The 17,070-nt window shown below is 42.3% G+C and overlaps 1 protein-coding gene across 1 annotated transcript in view; it reads left to right on the top strand.

Annotated features, from left to right (window-relative positions):
• LOC146839097 (uncharacterized) overlaps window positions 1–16,848 on the top strand; it is a 53,600-nt gene extending 36,752 nt beyond the window's left edge. Inside the window, exon 2 of the mRNA XM_085603128.1 lies at window positions 10,780–16,848. Within this exon, the coding sequence (XP_085459254.1) occupies window positions 11,872–12,696 (825 nt within the window). The 5' untranslated portion in view covers window positions 10,780–11,871 and the 3' untranslated portion in view covers window positions 12,697–16,848. The remainder of the gene's footprint in view (window positions 1–10,779) is intronic.
• The last annotated feature ends 222 nt before the right edge of the window (window positions 16,849–17,070 follow it).

The raw sequence follows: 17,070 nt of genomic DNA, 5'->3' as shown, positions 1-17,070 counted from the left end.
CATGGTTTCCCCAGATTTTGCCTTCAGACCTCCTGTTTTAGCTGACTTTGTTTTTGTTGGCCGTAGAATTCTGCACACTTTACAACTGCTAAGCAGTTCAATGAGAATTCCTTGATGGATATTATGTAAGCCATTTGACAATGGTTTGTTATAGCGAGAGAGGATGGGCACTCTCATAGAGGGGCAGGAGTTACTATGATTTTTAAACTCCCTTTGCAACGCTCCCTTTCTAAGTGATCTATTGAGGGAGTTGTGGCGCGGCCCTTTTTGTCCCTTGCTCTAACGAAGAATTGTTTCAAGGATTCAGCTCTACCTCCTGCCTGGGCTGGTTGCCAATTTCTGCACCTTTCTTGCAGTTGCTCTGCTCCCATTGGTTCTCCGCTACACCTTTTGTTTTGTTCGTAGGTGATTTCAGTATTTATTTCGACGATTCAGGTTGCACAGCAGCATCAGTCTTGATTGCAGAACATGAGGGCTTACAGCTCACCCAGCCTGTCTCTGCCCATACTCGGAATGGGGTTTATTCTAGATCCCTTCTTTTCCAACTAAGCCCAGTTAGTGTCCAGCCCTCCTATTTCGCTTGTTTGGTCAGACCACTTGACTATCCTGTTATCGGTTCCTTATTCGAAACAGAGTGCAAATCATTCTCGTGCCCAGAGAGCGCAAGCACAAAAGTGACCACTTCTACTTGAATGATAGCCGACCTAACTTGGTCGGCTGTGTTGAAGAAGAAAGTCTCTTACTGGAAAATTGGATCTGAGGTGCCCTAGATCAAAGAGCCCCTCTGACACACTGGTCCTTTCAAAGACAGAAGCCATCTGCTGAATGATTCAGTGATGAACTGACAGAGCTGAAAAGAATTGTAAGTGTGTTGAATGCCTTTGGCATCGGGCATATGATCCTGACAGCAAAATCAACTACTTGGCTGCGCTTAAACAGTATCATGGGCACATGAAGTATGTTTGCCGAGATTACTACTCTAATAAAATTCTCTCAGCGCAAAATTCCTTACGAGAAGTGTTTGCTATTGTAAAGACTCTTACTTCTTTGTACCACGCCTCAGCAGCCATCGTACCTTCAGAGAAGGGTTGTAATTACCTCGCTCAGTTTTTCTCAGACAAGGTGACAAAGATCTATGACTCTTTTCCAGCAGAGTTTAGAGAATCTGCATGTCTAAATTCATGGTTTGAACTTACTAAAGATCGCTTAGGGCTGAAGCATTTCAAATCTATTGAATTTGAGGAGATGTCTGCTCTGCTTATGTCTGTCGAGTCGAGTTACCCACTCGATCCAGTTGTGCCCTCTATCTTGAAACGAGGAGTGGAAGCGGTGTTGCCTTTTGTCCATGAGCTACTTACTAGTTCCCTGGCAGTGGGCCAGGTCCCGATGAAGTGGAAGCGTGCAATGGTAGACCCTCTTCTTAAAAAGCCACTGTTGGATCCTACTAATCTGAAAAACTACCAACCTGTTTCATTGCTGCCACTCTTGGCTACATCGACTGCTCTCTATGTTCGAGGCTATCTTTTTCATAGGACACAGTCGAGGTTTTGCCCGTCCTATAGCCACAATCTCCTTATTAAGCATATGTGAAGATGTGGTGCCTGCCTTATGGCCTTACTGTGGGTTGCCTCCTTTTGCAGAGGGATGCACCTTCCAGTGTGTCAAAAATCACACCTCTCTGAAGTGTTTAATCTGCAGCTGGGAGTACTTCAGGGCTCCTTCCTGGGTCCAAACTTGCTTTAATATATACACACTCCCTCTGGCTAAGCGCATTGAATGTCATGGGTTCACAGTGATCTCATATGGTGATGATACTCAGCTGACCATCACCCTCTCCCAGAATGCTGCAACCACTACAATCCTGTCTGGAGGAAGTTGCCAGGTGGATGGGCCAAAATTGTTTAAAATTGAATGCAGGAAAGACAGAGGTCTTAATACTCTGCAAACAACCCAAAATATTTTGACCTCTTGGTGGCTTGAAACTCTTGGCCCTTTACCCAGCCTCAAGCCAGAGGTTAAAAACATGTGCATTTGGTGTGACCAGAAGCGGTCTTTGACAGACAAATTACAGCTTTGGCTGGGAAATGCTTCAGAATCCTCAAGACCCTGAAAAGGATCCTGGATTTGCTCCAGAATCCGCAAAGAAAGCTGTGGTCCAGCCCTTAATCATCTCGAGGCTGGACTTCAGTAATGTGCTGTACCTGAAGGTGTCACAGTATTGTATGATGCGACTCCGAGTGCAGAATGCGGGGGCTCGCCTGCTACTCAATCTCCCGAAACTCGTCTCCATGGGATCCTCACTTACGAAGCTACACTGGCTCCCTGTGCAGCAGAGGATCTTGTTCAAGGCGTTGTACTCCTGCTATAAAGCTTTGACAAAACAGTGGCCTTCGGTACATACAGCCTTTCACTCAACCCTACACCCCTCTAAGGAATCTCATCCTCCAGGGCGAGAAGGGTCTGCACCCAGAAAGTCAGAAGAATGTGCCATGGTGGCATCTCTCTTAGCTTCAAAATTGTAGAATTCCTCATGTAACGTAACTGGTGCTGTGTAAAGCGCTCTGATACCTGATTGGATTCGGGTCAAGTTCGCGCTATATAAAACTCTGTAAAAACAAAAAAAATTCACTGCCCCTTTCTGTCCGACAGACTCCTTTTTAGAAAAAAAATGTTAAACTTGGTTGTTTAGATCGAATTGATCTGTTATGTTTTGCGAGTGTGTAGCACATGGGATCTTGGACCGCAGTGCTGGGACACTTCGTTCCGAAGTAGCTATGCTCTTTACAAGCGCCACTATTATTATTAACACCCCACAAGTTTGGTGTCTCTGGAATCACAATTTAAAATCCTGACTTATGATGAAGTCGATTTTATATTGCAATTCTGAAAATGGCAACTTTAGAAAGTTTTATTCAAAACACAGCGCTCTTCTCGTGCTCAATATTGTCGCACTGTGAGATTCAGGATCTTATCCCGCCAAAGTATCCCATTCATCCTGGTATTCCAGAGTGCACCTGTATTCACCTGCTTGCACCCTCTTTTTTTTTTTTTTTTTTTTTTTACTTTTCCTTACTACTCTTCATCACAACGGAGACAGCGTGAATCAATCTGTAATCTTTATTAAACATTTCTAATACCGACTGTATGCCGTTCTAGGCTTCGTACCACGGTACGTACAAATTGATCTCAATTTAGATTTAGAAGTGAGCACGGCGTTTGTTTCTTCAATGCATTTCGAGCCCATAAGGCTCTTCGTCAGGGAATTCTAAAAGAGACCAGATAAAGAGCATCTGTGTTATTTATTACAAGCACTGCACGCTTTAACTTTAGCGGCTGCGCCCCTTCGTTCCTTTTTCTTTAGCCAGTGTTGCAGCTTGCTCCTCGTTGCCGTCCCGACCCGGGGCGCGTGCTAAACGTTCAGCATTCGCAACATATGGGCGCCATGCTTAATATTTCAGCAGGTGCCTGCTTGACTTTCTGACCTTGCCAATGCTTCTCCTGTGATAGCTGGGACTGCTGCTGAGCCGGGCTGCATTGTGTGGCTTGGCCCAGCCGGCAGCTGCGAGGCTTGTGAGCCAGCCGACCGGGGGCAATTTGTTCCTGGCCCTTCCGCCCAAGCCTTCTTTCCACACAAGTTTGTCTGTTCCTGAACAGGACCGGTTCGGTTTTCTCTCTGTTTTTGTAAAGCAGTAAGAAGCCCCTGTACTTCGTTTGGAGGGGGCTGCTCTTGTTTTTATTCCAGAAAAATCCATATTTCCTGCTGGGGTTCTTCAAAATATTCCACCAGTTCATAGCAATTCAAAGTAAGCAGTAGGATGGGGTCCGACATTTAAATATGCGATGAATATCATTGCAGCTGTGCCTCTTGAGGGGTTAGGGAACTTCTCATACATGTGTTTAGTCACTGAACGCCGAATGTAGGCAATGCTTTGAAGTGTATCTGGAAATGCGACTTTAAACAGGTTTAAGAGCAGACTAGTGTTAAAACGAGCCATTTTAATTGTGGCTCTAGTGAGTCATCCTTTGTTTTCATTCGTACTGGGTTAAAAAAGGGGCTACCAACCCAAATCCCTCAGGAATGTTTTCTTTTTGTTTTGTATAATTCATTTTCGTATTATCCCAGACTTGACTTAACCTGAGATTAGGAACCCCATCATAACGATTACATAGGACAACGATTTTGGTTGTTTGTATATTATTGGCTATTCTTGAAAACGAAATATCTTAGAAGGGACTTCATGTCTTGTATCAGACAATCGTGTGTATCCAGTTTAAAAAAGAAATGTATTTATGTATTTTTTTAAATTACTTCCTACTAGTAAGTATTTTGCACTCTGAATTAGACTCCATTGTGTGTACAGTGTACAGAAATTCTGAATAATTAACATTTTATTTCAGTTCTCAGACCAAAGTTCTCTCTTAAAGTGTGAATATGTGCCCCTGATTGTTATTGACTTTTCCGCCCTCTCATTTCAGCTTGAGCCCCTTGTTATTCCTTAGTGAAAGTTCTTTTAGCCGTAACTGGCCCTGGGTGGCTATGGAGTTGCATATGTTATATTCAATTGTGTGTTGGTTTATATTAGTTTCATGCTCTGGCATCTCTTCGTTCAGAGGGCCACCGTGTTGTCTGGATGTGCCTTGAGAAGAACATTACCTCTTTACAGGCGAAAGAGGAGTACGGTTCAGCCAAACACTCACATGAAAAGCAGGATGGCACCGTGCTGATGTATGCAAACTTCTTTGGGCTTGTTGTGTCCAGCCCTCATCAATATTATGTTCGTCTTGGCTGGACCTTTCAAATTACTTCTACTGACAGAGCCTGTCCGCTATGTTCTCCTCTACTGTAAGACTATAATAATGAATAGCCACAAGTGACTATAGAGAACCGTTTCATCCCCAGTTTGACTTTTTATCTGGTACCTGCTTCCTAAGAAGACAGTCTAAAAACCTGCTTTTTCAAGGCAGAAACATTCAAACTGCAACTGTAATCAGTATTTCACTTATATAAGAGTTGCCACCAAGGCATTATTATTTTTAAACTTAAAACATTTGTTTTACTCCTTGACACAAGGCCTGTTTTAAATATACCAACTAAAATAAACTCCTTTTCTTTCAAAGTGCAATAATGAGTCATTTATAGAATAACACTTACTAAATGACAAAGCCTTTTATTTATGTTTTAAAAACCAAAACATAAATAAAAGGCATTGTCATTTTCATTGCCAATAGCTCAAACTGGCGTACATGCGAGACCTATTGCAGTGCAAATGCTTGTTATGTAGTGCGCTTTTTGTGTAGTTCGTTCACTGCTTCTACTGTTTGAGTGTTGCACAAACACTTTACACATTGCCTTCAAGTTAAGCCTCACTGCTCTGTCCCAAGCTACCAGAGGTTGAGCACGGATTCATTTGAGGCTTGCTTGTGCCTTGATCTAACAAGAATTGCTTGACCAGGGCTCGCACCCAGTCAACCAGCACCCCAATCTTTCATATTGGTGATCAGCGGTGAGGATTTGACTTGTGTTTGTGCAGTGCCATACAGGGATTTTGTGTACACTGCCATCCCATATTTAAGACCAATTCGAATTTTAAATTCTCCCTAGTTGGCTTTGTTTTTGTCAAATTCATTTTCCCTCTAGCTGACTCTTTTGTCTGTGATATCACCTGCAAAGATGTAGTTTGGCCAACCTGGAGAGCTACACTGTGGCCCTGCTCAAGGAGTTTTGTCAGGAGAGGGTGCTGCCCACCAAGAAGAGCACCAAGAAGTGGGAGCTCCAGAAAGCCCCGAGGGCATGGCAGAGGCTCATCAAGTGCCAGGCACAACAGATGAATGAAAAAAGGGGGGCTAGGAGTGCAAAAGCAGGTCCACCATACATGCTCCTGAGATAAATCAATAAAGAGTATGTAGTTCATATGATATTACAAAAAGGGAAAGTTCCCTGTTATAAAGAATGCTCTGAGGAATCTGAATATTCAAAAGCCCTCACCCACCCAGTTAGGTGGCATGTTCCATCATCGGGCAGCTCCTTCTTCGGCTGGCGCTTCAATGCTCAACGGGCCCCTCGAGGTGGCTCTTTGCCTGAGATCTTTTTAGATATTATCAGCCATGATGAGTCAGGAGTGAGGGTGCTAAGAGTGTAGATTGGAAAAGTGTGAAGATAAGAATGAGTTACCTAACGAACTTAGTGTTGCCTAATTAGTGTTTATTAAAGTGGTGTATTTTCTAATGACTAAAAACAATGTGGAGCGATGAATGTGATAATGGTCCTTCACAGTTCGAGGGAAATTTTAAAAAGTGTCAACATGTTTCTTGCCAATTAAAGTCATGAATGATCTAGGCAATTCGTCAGTACCGCAGTGAACCTAATCTACATTTGATTGGGTCGATAATCAAGTGTGGATAGGTGCCCAAACCAAAAGTCCCCCAACTAGTGTGGGGAGATTTGTACTTTTGTTGACTAATTATAAGTAAACAATCTGACCTGAAAAATAAGATGCAAACCGATCTGGATTAGTCATCTGTGTAAATGTCTCAGTTATTGCACCTTTAAAAGATGTGATGCAGCAGAGAAATATAGATATACTAGGTAGCATGACCACAAATATATGAAGACCGTGCATTGCCGTTAGTGAGCGCGCAATAGCAAGGCAAAACTTCACATAGGTGGTACACTTGTGTAACCTGATGGGCCATCCTGGGAAGGAAGGGAGGAAGGAGCTGGGCACAGTCCCACTTAATCCTGTATAGGATGTGTCTAGTCCACACACAAAGGGCTGCTTAACCCCCTGTAGTGAGCCTGGAGCCAGGGTAGGAAGGGTAGTCTCTCTGTGCACTTCAAAGGCATGTCTTTGAAGTCTGTCCCACTTTAAAGGCTCAACTCGGTATAAGTACTGGACCTCTGCCACCACCACTTCAGTAAAGTTCTGGAGGTGTGGATACTCTGCCAGGAAGAAGGACTGCTACTCTGCTGGACCCCTGCCTTGCTGTGCTGACCTGCTGCCCTCTTGCCTGGGACTGAGAAGGACTGGACCTAAATCTCTCCAATCCAGAGTGACTTCAAGTGCCAGTTGGCAGGCCTCCCGATCTGAAGTCTCAGGGACATAAAAGGCTTCCCATCACCCTGCTGCTGCACCTGGACTCTGCCATCTGCGAGTCTGCCCTGCCAAGTGGTGCAACCCCAGTCCTGAACCCTTGTAAGTGGACCTAAGATGCTTACTCCAGCATAACCGACACATCTCTGCTGCAGGAGCAGAACCGATACATCGCCAATGTTGCGTGGAGCAGAACTGGCACATCGCCACTACAGCGTGGGTCAGAACTGAAGCAACAGACGTGCACCGCCGCATCTTGGGACCGTCGCATCGTCTTCAGAACCACCAATGTGCTATGCTTTCCCTGGCATCAGATTGGCCGTTTATAAATTTCATTATTTCCTAGAATCCAGTACAATTTTGCCACTGGTGAGGTTTTTAGGTGATAATATTTCCCTGGGTAATTCTGCCCCAATGCCAGTGGAGTCTCTGCCAAGAACTCCCCAGTGGGCTTTTTCTATACCTGTGAATTGAATAGAATGGTCTTGTGTGGGGGTTAACTGTCTGCAGGGGAATTGGCCACAGGCCAGGTCCTGTGGCCAACCTCTCACCGTGCAAGGCCAAAGGCTATGTGCAGCGTGAGGTTGTCTCCAGGTTGTTTAGCCACAGGGCTTTTCCAAAGGCCAAGCACAGCGTGAGGTTGGCTGTGTGCGGGTTGGCCACAGGGCTATGTGTCCAACCTCCCACCATACGTGGCCAAAGGCAGTTCTCTGTATGGGGTTGGCTGCCTACCTTGGGTTGGAAGCAGAGACTGGCTGCAGGCCAGGCTCTGCGGCTAACAGCCCGGTGCCCACAGCCAAAGTCGCTGCGCATCCTGGCGTTGGCTTTACATATTGTAATAAACTATTACTTTACGTTAGAAGAAAACTAGAAATTCACCTGAAAAAAACAGAGGCTATAGTAAGGTTATATTTTGGTGATAATTTCAAAGACAACGTAATGTTAAGCCCTAGGGTAATAACTCGTGCCCTCGCCATGCACTGCTTATTCCCACACATCTCCACATTACGTCACTCATGACATCATTGATAATATTACTGCAACGTTTGCAATGGAATTATTGATTAGAACTGTGCATTGCAGGGCGCGAGTTAGTTACCAGAGCTAACTATAACTGGTGAATTTCCATGGTTGTGTACGTTTACATTTCAATCACTATCTAAATACACGTATTGATGATGGATATTTTTCTGTTCCTTCACAGAAGGAGTCAAAAGTTTTAAAAATGCAATAAATCCCAAAGTTTTTGATTAATAAATCTTATGTTCAAGAAAAGTTTGAGGTTTGATTTCCAGCTACACTTAAATCCCAAAATCATTCTCTGTTGTTGAAATGTCCTACAGCATGTTCTCTAGAAAGTCATTGTCGATGAGGTAATTGGCATTCCAAAACAGAAATCAGGAATGCACAAGCAAGGTTCCATGCTGCAATAACTTTGTAGTACGGTTGCCTAAAAAAGACTCCGAGAAACGGGATGTTATACCCAATAAACCAACATATCTAATGTGGTCTCTAGGGCTCTTTAGACTTCCAAGAGTGACAGAGTGCATAGGCCTGGGCATCCCCCACCAATACTCCTGCTCCACGCCGATATGAGACCATGGTCTCCACTCCTTGGAAGGAACGAAGGCAACCTAAAGAAAAGAAATGGGGGTCAAAACACACAAGTAACAAACCAAAATTACGTGCCACCCAGTCAGTGTTCAGATAGGCGCTTGTCGCGCTTTGTCTATTAGGCCGCAGGTGCTGGTTAAGCATCAGATGAATCATACAGTCCTTAATCAACATTAGAATTGGTAACATGCGGTACTTAGCTTGGCTGATGAGCAGCAAAGAAAGATGAAGAACTATGGTTACTCATGCGTTTATAGAGCAAAGTGTACCCTGGTTAGTGGAGGGATGGACATGTCATGAGAAGGTATTCATGGGGAAAAGTATTTTTTTGATAACATATTTTTGCTGACTGCTGTAAATTTTTAGCAGTAAAGCTAGAGAAGCATAATCCGACTGTCCAGTCCTGACATAGGATCCTAATTTAGTGGTGAGGCGTCATTGCGGAGTGTAACCTCCAAATTCCGATAAGCTGCACTGACACTTTGTAAACATTGCCAGACTCTGCACTCTCAATAGACTCGGCGCAGTTCAATTTGAAGTAGGATGCGCCCATGCATGCAGAGCCTGCATTGGTGACCAGTGCCTTCACCTGTGCTTACTTGCATGACCTTCCCGATCTTGCGTTCTACTGGTCACACATTCCCTATCTGCACAGAACCTAGAGCCCTTTCAATCTTACCAAAAATGCAACTTAGAGTCCTAGAATGCTATCAATCTGCATTTAATCTAGTCTACTCCTACTATTCATCACTTTGAACATCAGCAAGACCTCCCTCTAAATGACTCATTAGGTGCACGTAGGTCTATCAGTCGGCCAAAGTCTCTAAATGCCGAGGGCCAGATGTACGACTGTTTTTTGCGGTCGCAAACGGGAAATCGGCCCGTTTGCGACTGTAAAAAAGGGTGTTGATATACAAACTCTATTTTCGAGTCAATGACTCTCAAATTACTGTTTGCAAGGCGCTATTAGGAAGGGGCGTGCCAAGTGCGCCCCTTCCTAATAGCGATTCAGGATTGTATGTACTATTGTTTTGCGACTGCATCTGCGGTTGCAAAATACTCGCAGTTTACCACCACTTCAAGTAGGTGGTAAGGCACTCGCAAACGAGATGGGACCCCTTCCCCTTTGTGAATGCTTGCGTAAATATTTTTAAAGAGCAGGCAGTGGTCCCAGGGACCACTGCCTACTCCTAAAAAATGGAACGGAAACGTTTCATTTTTCTTTTTTAAATGCAACTGGCTGCATTAAAAAAATATAAAAACTACTTTATTGAAAAAGCAGTCCCAGACATGGTGGTCTGCTGATCCCAGCAGGCAACTATCCCTGCGTGTGCTGGCCATTCCCAATGGGTCGCCAATTGTGACCTGCCTCATGAATATTGATGAGGCTGGTCATTTGCGAACCCGTTAGGAATGCAAATAGTGTCTGAGACACTGTTGTACATTCAAGTTTGCGAGTCGCAAAACATCGCAATTTGCGATTTGCAAAATGGAAGGCTCGTACATCTGGCCCCTAGATCCTTGCACATTAACTTTCTTTCGATAACTGCTCATGCAGCTTAATTACTTGTGCTTTGACACAGTTTAACCTTTATTCTAGGCACAACGCCCTTTATCCGCTGCACCCATACTCTCACGGTTTTATTGATTGTAACATTTGCTTTATGCAAAACTGTATCGCATTGTGGGAGGGAGAGCACACCTAGTAAACCGGCAACACGCTATTGGCGAGCCCTAATTGTGTGTATATATATATACTTCCATCAGTCAAGACAATTTGACATTAATTGGCTTGGGGCGACCTACCACAATCCACAGGGTAGGAAGTGAGTCCCTTTTAAATCTTTCCACAAAACATCCTTACAGATGGGACTGGACTTCTTTTAAGGGGAAGGGTGATGGCATTGTGTGTCAGTTTAATGTATTACGTTATTATATTTTTTATGTATTTATCATGTACTGCATTGCAAAGTTTTTACCAAGCAATAAAGATTACTTGCAGTTAATCAGGTCATAAATGTTTTTCCTTAGTTTCAATTGATATTCGCTGACAATCTCTGACCTTTATTTACAGGTGACTGAAGCTACAACAGAACTTTCAAGATGGTGGTTTCGTGAAACTGTGTCAGATATTCATTCCGGAGTGCCTTTAAATGGTATATTTGTTTTTAAAATGGAAGATGCCTCAAAGCTGCAAGAAGCGATCAGTATCTAGGAGTGAGGAGTAGTAGAGGAGAAACCTGCTAAACGTGAAAATTATTTCCCTAATTGTATACATTTCATTATAGATATCAAACATCCACAGTAAAATGATCCGAGATGTTAATCAAGTATGTGTTATTGGGAACAAATAACCTCTCCTCTGTTAACAGCAAAGGCAGGTAAACTGAAAGCCAGATGTAAAGACTAATTGTAAGAATATGTTTACTTCAAGAGAACATTTACAATTTTCCAAAGTAATAAAAAATGAAGAGAGCAATCTTAAAAATCTTCACTTAAAAATTACATCTGTTGTTCACTCGGTTTATTTGGAAGCGAGGAGGACGCTAGTGAAAGAAACCATGACCAAAAAGACCATCTGATTCCACATGGGAGAAAAAGCTTTATTCTGAAGCCATATCTGATGCGAGAGGAAAGAACACGCACCACAAAAGGAAGTCATTTTTTAACATGTCGGCAACGCAGAGCACTAGAGCACCTTAGCCTGTGTAAAATGATGTTAACCACCAACTCTGCCCCTTGGGATTGATCTCAGTTGTTTCGGAACTTTCAGACTTCTTGATTTCCGAATTCTCAATTGCCCTGCTTTTGCCTTATGCACACAGCTGGCAACCATGAACTGGGTGCAGAAACTTGAAAAGGAGCCGACGTTCTGCTACTAATAATCTATAATGTGAGAAAAGCTTTTGTTCCGAAATAAGTTTAGTTCAACATAAGACAACCCACATGGAGATATTAGAGATAATAACCTTTAGGAAGACATTCTCAAAGATATGTCTTCTCAGAGAAAGGTTATAGAATGACTTAGGCTGCCTACAGTGATGACAAGTTATGATCTCCCGACAAAAGCAATAATGAAAGTGCTAAGAACAACATTTGTGGCGTACTTGACAAGTTGATACTGTACATTATCAAAACTTATTCTGAATCAGGTTCAGATCTTACCATGGAATGCATGCAAGACAAATCCCAACTTGGAGACATAAACTCAAGAAAGGAATCATATAAGTGCACTGAATGTGGAAACAGCTTTGCCTATCATTCCAGACTCATTCAGCACCAGCGAATCCACACTGGAGAAAAACCTTTCCAGTGCTCTGAATGCCAGAAATGCTTCAGGCATAAAGCCGGTCTTACACTGCATGAGAGAACGCACACTGGAGAAAAACCTTATCAGTGCAATGAATGCCAGAAACGCTTCAGTTGCAAAATCCATCTTACTCAGCATGCGAGAAGCCATACTGGTGAAAAACCTTATCACTGCTCTGAATGCCAGAAAAGCTTCAGTCGTAGATCTTGTCTCACACTACATGAGAGAACTCACACTGGGGAAAAACCTTATCACTGCTCTGAATGCCAGAAAAGCTTCAGTCGTAGATCCGTTCTCGCACTACATGAGAGGACCCACACTAGGGTAAAATCATATTGGTGCTCTGAATGCCAGCAAAGCTTCAGTGTTAAAAATATTCTCAAGCAGCATGAGAAGATTCACACTGGACAAAGACCTTATCAGTGTTCTGTATGCCAGAGGAGTTTCAGTCGTAAATTCATTCTCACTCAACATGCGAGAACTCACACTGGGGAAAAACCATTTCAGTGCTCTGAATGCCAAAGACGTTTCATGCAAAGAGCCAATCTCACTGTACATGAGAGAACCCACACTGGGGAAAAACTGTTTCAGTGTTCTGAATGCCAGAAAAGCTTCATTCATAAATTTAATCTTACATTACATGAAAGAACCCACAATGTGCAAAAGCCCTACCCATGCTAAAAAATGCTGAAGAGGTAAGGACAGTTTCACTCAACATACGAGAACCCACAATGGGTAGAAAAATCCATTGTCCGCAAAGTTTCCTGCTTAAGGCAAGTTTTGGTCAGCACATGACATCCCATACCGGCCAAACCCTATCCCTACTCTGAATGCCCAACCTAAAAAAAGTCATGTGATCAAGGCCTTTAGGGGTCGAAACGCGTCTTGATGGTTGGTGTTGGAGGAGCTGAATAAACTTCAACTTTTTGCACTACAACGTGGTCTGTGCTCCGTTACCTAAACTGGTGGCAACAGGGATGCAAGCGGAGTGCTCCTGATAGATACATCTCTCAAGCCAAGTGGTGGGAGATGAGATCTTTAACTAAAATGAAGTTGGCTGTATCTCCCGGGAGTTGAGGATTCTAATAGCCCCCAGTGACGAGAACCCCAATGTGGAAATGATGAAGGAATGGGCCTCATGCAAATATTTTTGTATATGCTGAAATTAATCAAAACACTTTGAAAATCAAAATCGATCAGCTTAATGAAGAAATCAGTGCGCATGCGCAACAATAAACGGTGATAAAAATTTGTGAGGAAATGTTTACATGTTTAAGAAAGCTGGAAGACATCATTAAAGCAAGAAAAGCGCAAATTTTTCCCGGCAAAAAAGTTGATTATGAGCAAGGATAAATATTTACATTTTCCAGGCGTTTCGACAATTTAAAGAGGCAGAGGCTAACTGAGGGTAATATAGAATTACAGGCTATTGAAGTAAGGGAAATTGGCACAGAATGCAGTTCGGAAATTGAGACTGATTTGGAAGAGTGGCTGCTGGCGGCTCTGGAGCACCTAATACGCTATCTCTCACAGATGAGCTGTATTTTTTCAGATTGAACTGACACCAAGCGCTGACACTGAGGGGCCCACAAAGAAGGAACAAAAGCGAAAGAGGTGCACTAGGAAACACAAAATCAAAACAACCACAATGGAAGAGACACAACCAAGACTGTCATTAATCTTTCTAACATTGAACTAAGAACTAAGTAAAGCTGAACAACAGATCTCATCGTGTGGACTGTCGTATTGCCTTGAAAGTACTATGAATTACACACAGGGGAGAGTCCACGTTGGTAAATCTGTCCAAAAATTGAAACTAAGTACCATCTTGAGAAAGTCATGCGACAAACTGCACGAGAAGTGAAGAGCGTAACTAATCAGGCATGTCTACAAGTTTCGGACATACAATTGATACAGAAACTCCAGGAATTGGAAAATGAAACCTTGGGCATTTTTGATGGAATCGGAGAGCAACTTCTCATTGACACCATGAATTGGATGTCTGTGGGGAAGCTGACACTCCATTTAAATCGGCTACAACTTTTGTACCAGTAACCCCAAGATATTCTATTGATGTATTCAATGAGTGTATGATTAAGGTCAAGCCACTATATAGTACAACTTACAAAACGAGCAAACAATTGGAAGATCGACAAAGGTCATATTATAACTTGATCAAAAAACTCCAATCAAAAAAGCAAGTTGTGACCCACAATTCAGGCAAATGATGCAACATTGTGCTGTGGCCCCCTTGAATGTCTACAACTGAGGCCTATAAGCAATTGGATGATGAGCTCTGCTACGCTAGGAGTTATTGGGAGAGCATGCAAAAAGTCAAGTCACAATATCACTTGGAACTAATGGAGTGGAGAAATTCAGGCTTGCTGAATCAAGATGAATATCTTTATTTGAGGAATGACTTCCCAAAGACACCAGTTACGTATTTTATACCTAAGGTACATACGGATGCAGCACAACACCAGGAAGGCCCATTATCTCGGTCAATGAAAGTTTATTTGAAAATACTTCGAGATATATGGACTATTTTCTACAGGGGTATGTATGCAATTTACCCTCTTTTATCAAAGACATGGGTGACTTTCTGAAAAGAATCTATGACTTGGAGGGAGGATTACCTTCAAATAACTCTCGATGTGACCTCATATACCAGCATTAATTACAATGACCGAATTAATGCTCCTGAAGGGCAATTGCTTAAACTGTACAAACATACAATGATGTTGTTATCCATGGTTAAATGATGTTTTGAAAAGAACTATTACTTTTACCTCAACAAGGAAATTTCTAGGCAGTTACGTGGTGCGGCCATGGGCACCTGTTTCGCACCAGCTATGCTTGTTTGCATTTGGGATGATGGGAGAAGCAGGTGCTCATCAACGACAATGGTGTTATGTGGAGTGATCATGTCATATGTTGGTTGCACTTTATTGATGACTTATTTGTTATATGGAGGTGTTCACAACAAGCAGCTGATGCCTTCATAGAGGCAATCAACCAAAACAATCTGAACTTAGACTTTACGGGGCACATTAGTGCAACACAAATAGTTTCTTGATCTGTGAGTGGTTGTATGCAATGACAGGCTGGAAACCAGATTGTTTAGGAAGAAGACGGCAGGGAATTCCACCCTACATGCACACAGTTTCTACCCAAGCCATTTAAAATCCAACATCCCATATGGGGAAATGCTGAGATTAAGAAGAAATTGCAGTTGCATTGATGATTGGAAGACTGGTATGGATGAGATGGCTGGTAAATGTGGGCAGCGTCTCTACACAAGAGAATCCCTTGTCAAAACAGCAGCAAGGGTTGAACTAAAGAGCAGAGATTCCCTACTCTTACCTAAAAGGCACAACAGAAAAGGTGACTCAATCATTAGGTTAATAACAACATACAGCAAGCAAGAAAGTCATCTAAGAGGCATTCTGAGAAAGTATTGGCACCTAGCTTGAGGGGATCTGATTTTAGGGCCGACCATTCCCAGATCTCCTGTCATTGAGTACTTGAGACCGTACTCTATAAGGGACACTCTAGTTAAAAGTAGTCCAAAAGCCATAAGGTATAAAGTTGGTTACAGCTTGCCAAGGGCTTCAATAAATGCCCATTGGCTTAACATCATTGAATACACCCTTCAAGGAGAAAACATGAAAGATAATGGGCTCATTTAATTGTAGCACGAGTTTGTTGTGTATGTACTGCTGTGTAATTGTGTGCTGCAAAATGTGGGCAGCACAATTTTGCAGGTCCACAAAAGAATCTTGCAGCACTCAAGGGCTGCATAAAATGATCGGTCATATGTGGTGGATAGACGTGAATAAATGTCACAGGAATTATATCAGGTGCTTGTAGTACTTTGTGAAGGATGCAGTCCCAAGACACTCCAGAGGAGGCTATCTGGAGCGATTGTTGAGACCGATGGAGAGTAGATACATAATCAACTTAAACGCCAAGTCACTGAATGGCTTTAACACCGAAGAGGAGCTATTTTCTTTTTTAACTAAATATATGCTGCTGAAATCCCATTTTTAAAATTTTTTAATAGTGCTCAATTTAAAGTTGTTTTTATATATATCAATGAGGAAAGAAAGATCTATCTGGAAGTTTATCATTAGCGTTGAAGTGGCATGATGATAAATGAATTAAGTTATATTGGTAGTACATTTGGACTTAGACATGTGGGGGCAAATGCATCTGTTGAAAAAGTTAAATTTGTATCCAATCTCATTACAAAGATCATTGAGGTATAATGAATGAATTTATGAGTTCTAACATTGTAATGTATCAATCGAAAGGCTTGTCTGCCCACTTGGGCTCAATTTTGCCAAATGTGATCTATTGCATAGTTGATGTGTAGTACTTGATGCATACGATAAGAGGAACTGTAATGACGTATGGTTTCGGCAATGTTGCTTAATTATGATTAATTTGAAAACAGTGCATCGTCACAATATAAAAAGAAGAAAGGATGATATTATCTAATATGTATTTCAAGCCCATTATTTGTGTGTGATTTGCATTGCAATTTTTCTCATGCCGCATTCAAATTCAGTTTGAATTTACATTCGATACATATTTTTACATTTATTTGTATTATTTAGGATTTAATAGGATTTATGATTTGCAAATTGTGTGAGTTCGAAAGAAAGGATAAAAAACTAATTATGTTAGTCTTTCCTCACTTTGATGGTCAAAGAGTAACTAAGATGTCGCGGTACACATGTGAACAAGGTCCTTTGTTTGCCCAAAATGCGTTATGGCGGACTTTGCAGGGATGGAAAAATAAACAAGCATTGGTAATGCATTGGTTTCGCATATGTGATGAATAATGAGCTGTTTATGTTTTTTTATCATTCATCGTCCTGGATGAAGGAAAGAGATCCCTGACAAATAACACAGGAGTGTAGAGGGTGTGGAGCAGCGGTCTGAGCTGTTGACTTGATAGCTGGGGATCCCGATTCGAGTCTCCCTGACGCAACATCCTGTGATTCTATGCAAATCACTTAATCGCTCCTGATGATAAATTGTTGTATAAAT

This window comes from Triturus cristatus, chromosome 4_2, assembly GCF_964204655.1.
Source record: "Triturus cristatus chromosome 4_2, aTriCri1.1, whole genome shotgun sequence".
Lineage (NCBI taxonomy): Eukaryota > Metazoa > Chordata > Amphibia > Caudata > Salamandridae > Triturus > Triturus cristatus.
This window is presented reverse-complemented; position numbering and strand designations above follow the sequence as displayed.